General features: G+C 37.7%; 1 protein-coding gene across 1 annotated transcript; it reads left to right on the top strand.

Annotated features, from left to right (window-relative positions):
• The first annotated feature begins 1,595 nt into the window (after positions 1-1,595).
• Positions 1,596-3,164, top strand: LOC111383916. Its single transcript, XM_023008113.1, has one exon. It carries the CDS (start codon positions 1,596-1,598, stop codon positions 3,162-3,164), a length of 1,569 nt encoding a protein of 522 aa, XP_022863881.1.
• The last annotated feature ends 236 nt before the right edge of the window (positions 3,165-3,400 follow it).

Genomic DNA, 3,400 nt, shown 5'->3' with positions numbered 1-3,400 from the left:
TGTTTTAAGGAAACTATGTTCACATAGGCCTCGATTTCAAATTTCATTTGATTTTTTGATTACTGACTTTGTTGTAATCTAGATTAATATGTTCTGTTTTATTGTAATTAACAAATTTATTTAATCCACTATATTTTGGCTAATATTCGGTAAGCTATTCCAAATTCAGTATTTATGTTCGTTGCATATCCAGTATATGCAAATTCGGTACCTATATTCGTTGCATATCCAGTATGTGCAAATTCAATATTTCTGTTAGTTACAAATATGGTATGTGTTCATTCGGTATTTGTTACAATCACTAAACATCTTTCCTACCAAATATTATGTAAAGCAATAAAAATAATAGCTCTCCATTTTCGAATGAAAATGGAGGAGCAAGTCATGGTATTATTAGTGGAAATAATAGCTATCCTTACTAAGATAACTTAAATAATTTCCGAATGAAAAATAATATATTACTAATGTTTTCTTCTATAGACAAGTTTACTAAAACAATTAAATTGCAAATTGGAACATGGACTTTAGTGCAAAGCATGTGATATTCTTAAATGTAAGATGCTTGTTATTCCGACTAAGAATCTCAAAGAAAGGAAAGAACGAAATTTACATAACATCTAACAAATATATAATCATGCATTTTTATATACTAGTTTTTGTAACGGATAATTAGACAATTATCTTGGCCAAGATAATTGTCTAATTTCCTAATTTTTCTGATTTCTCTTTTAGTTTCAATTAAGATTAGCCTTATAATTTATTTTTCCATATTGCTCTTTTATTATAATAATGTTTGCTCTTGTAATTTGCTTTTCCTATAAAGGGGTATCTTGTAATGGCTATTTATTAGCAAGAGAAAAGTGAATAAAATCATAAAATGAATTTGTCTTCAACCTTGTGTTGATTTAGGAGTTTTATTGATTTACTCCAATTAACCAATACAAGGAGGCCTCGGACCCCTCGAAGTGTCTAACCATATCACCATTATAGGTCGTCAACGCAAGAACAATCCTTAGTCCTTATCCGTCAATCGACCTATTACTCGATTCATATCCGAAGCACGTAACAACTTGGTATCAGAGCCAGCCATGTCTGACCCCCGTGTTGATAAATTGGAGGGCGAAGTAGGCTTGTAACAACAATCGATGGAATCACTCCAGAAAACGGTGGAATCCATGTTCACCATGTTCTCCCATCAACGGGAGGAAGGTTCGGGCAAAGGACACGAGAATGGAGAAGGTTCCTCTTACATCAACTCTCGAGGATCTGCGAGTGGAGGATTCACTGCACAAAAAATAACAAAGTTAGATTTTCCATGCTATAATGGCGTGGATTATCCGACCGGGTGGATTTGTCGTGTGGAGCAATTTTACGATTTTCACCAAACTAAGGAAGCGGATAAATTGCCATTGGTGGGGTATCATTTGGATGGGGATGTCCAACTATGGTACCAAAGTTTTAAGGCGAGGCGAGAAGGCGTGAACTGGGAAGTCTTCAAATATGAACTCCATCTTTGTTATGGACCATCGCGGTACCATAATTTTTGTGAAGATCTCACGAAGCTTAAGTAAACAGGGAGTGTTCATGATTACCAAATGGAGTTTGACCGATTATTACACCGAGCATGCAATCCAGTATCCTTATCTGCCGCCATTGGGCTTGCATGCCTATACGAGTCAAGGCTTATTGACCAATGTAGAAGTGGGCTTTCAGAGTTTAGGAAGGCCCCCATGACTCTCGGGCCTTCTCCTATACCTTCAGCGTCACTCACACGGGCAGGCAACCCCATCATAAAAAGACTAAGTCCAACGGAATTACAAGACCAGAGATCTCGTGGGCTTTATTTCAATTGTGACGAGAAATTCTTGTCGGGACATCGATGTAAGAAATTATTTTTCATCAAAGGCATATTCCCTTCTTCGGAGGAATCCGAGGATGAAGTAATTACAGAAGAAGAGCTTGAAACCAATATACCTGAAATTAGCTTCCATGCTATTTCGGGAACGTCAAATCCAAGAACCATACGTTTACTTAGCAAGATTGGGGGTATCCTAATTACTATTTCGATAGACTCTGATAGCACCCATAATTTTCTTAATTCTAAGGTGGCTTCTAAAGTGGGAATCAAGGCTACAAAACCAGGGGAATTTTCAGTACAAGTAGTAAATGGCAACAAAATGAAGAGTGAAGGGTTATGCGAATCCACGTGTTTCATCGTCCAAAAAATTGATTTCCAAGTTGATGTTTTCCTTCTACCAGTAGAAGGTTGTGATGCAATTTTTGGCATCCAATGGCTTGACACACTAGGCGATGTTACTTTTGACTTTAGGGAATCATGGATGAGATTTCTTAGGGAGGGCAGATTGGTGGAGTTACGTGGGCATAGAGGGCTTTCAAACAAAATCCTAGCTGGACAGAATTTTGGGCAGCAGTTAAAGAAGGGAAGTCATGTTTTTTTGCTCCAATTAAACTCCCTGAATCTTGGAGAAAAGCAAGTGAATCCGCAGGGCACATTAAATCTAGAATTGCTAGCCATTTTGAGTCATTATTCGGATATTTTCATGGAGATTCAAAGACTGCCACCTCAATGTATCCAAGATCACAAAATTCCATTGGAACAAGGGTCTAATCCAATTTCGGTGAGACCGTACCGTTACCTGCATTATCAAAAAAATGAGATAGAAAAAATAGTTCAAGGATTATTATCAACCAGTGTGGTGAGGCCTAGCACAAGTCCATATTCCTCACCCGTTTTATTGGTTAAGAAACATGATGAATCATGGAGGCTTTGTGTAGATTATTGGGCTCTCAACAACATCACTATTAAGGATCGCTATCCAATTCCCGTCATTGATGAGCTTTTGGACGAATTACATGGGGCCCAATTTTTTACAAAATTGGATCTACGGTCGGGGTACCATCAAATCCGCATGCACCCGGGTGACATAAAAAAAACTGCTTTTCGCACACATGAAGGCCACTGCGAATTTCTAGTCATGCCATTTGGTCTCACGAATGCACCGGCAACGTTTCAAAGCGTCATGAATGAGGTATTTAAGGATTTCTTTCGAAAATTCGTTTTAGTATTTTTCGATGATATCCTTATTTTTAGCAAGTCTTGGGATGAGCATTTAATTCATGTGGAGCGTGTATTTAAGGGCTAACAATTTTTTTGTTAAGCGGGAAAAATGTCAATTTGGCCAAAAAGAGGTTGCATATTTGGGCTATATAATCTCTATACAAGGCGTAGCCATGGATCCCGAAAAAATAACCTCCATAAATTCATGGCCCAAACCGACCACATTAAAGGCATTGCGTGGATGTTTGGGGCTTACCGATTATTATAGGAAATTTATTCACAACTATGGGATGATTGCTCAACCTTTAACCGAATTGTTGA

The sequence above is a fragment of the Olea europaea genome, unplaced genomic scaffold, assembly GCF_002742605.1.
Source record: "Olea europaea var. sylvestris unplaced genomic scaffold, O_europaea_v1 scaffold279, whole genome shotgun sequence".
NCBI classification, from domain to species: domain Eukaryota; kingdom Viridiplantae; phylum Streptophyta; class Magnoliopsida; order Lamiales; family Oleaceae; genus Olea; species Olea europaea.
This window is presented reverse-complemented; position numbering and strand designations above follow the sequence as displayed.

Bases quoted from the DNA above. Each gene is read 5' to 3' on its own strand.
- LOC111383916 (XM_023008113.1), top strand. From the start codon at position 1,596: ATGGAGTTTGACCGATTATTACACCGAGCATGCAATCCAGTATCCTTA.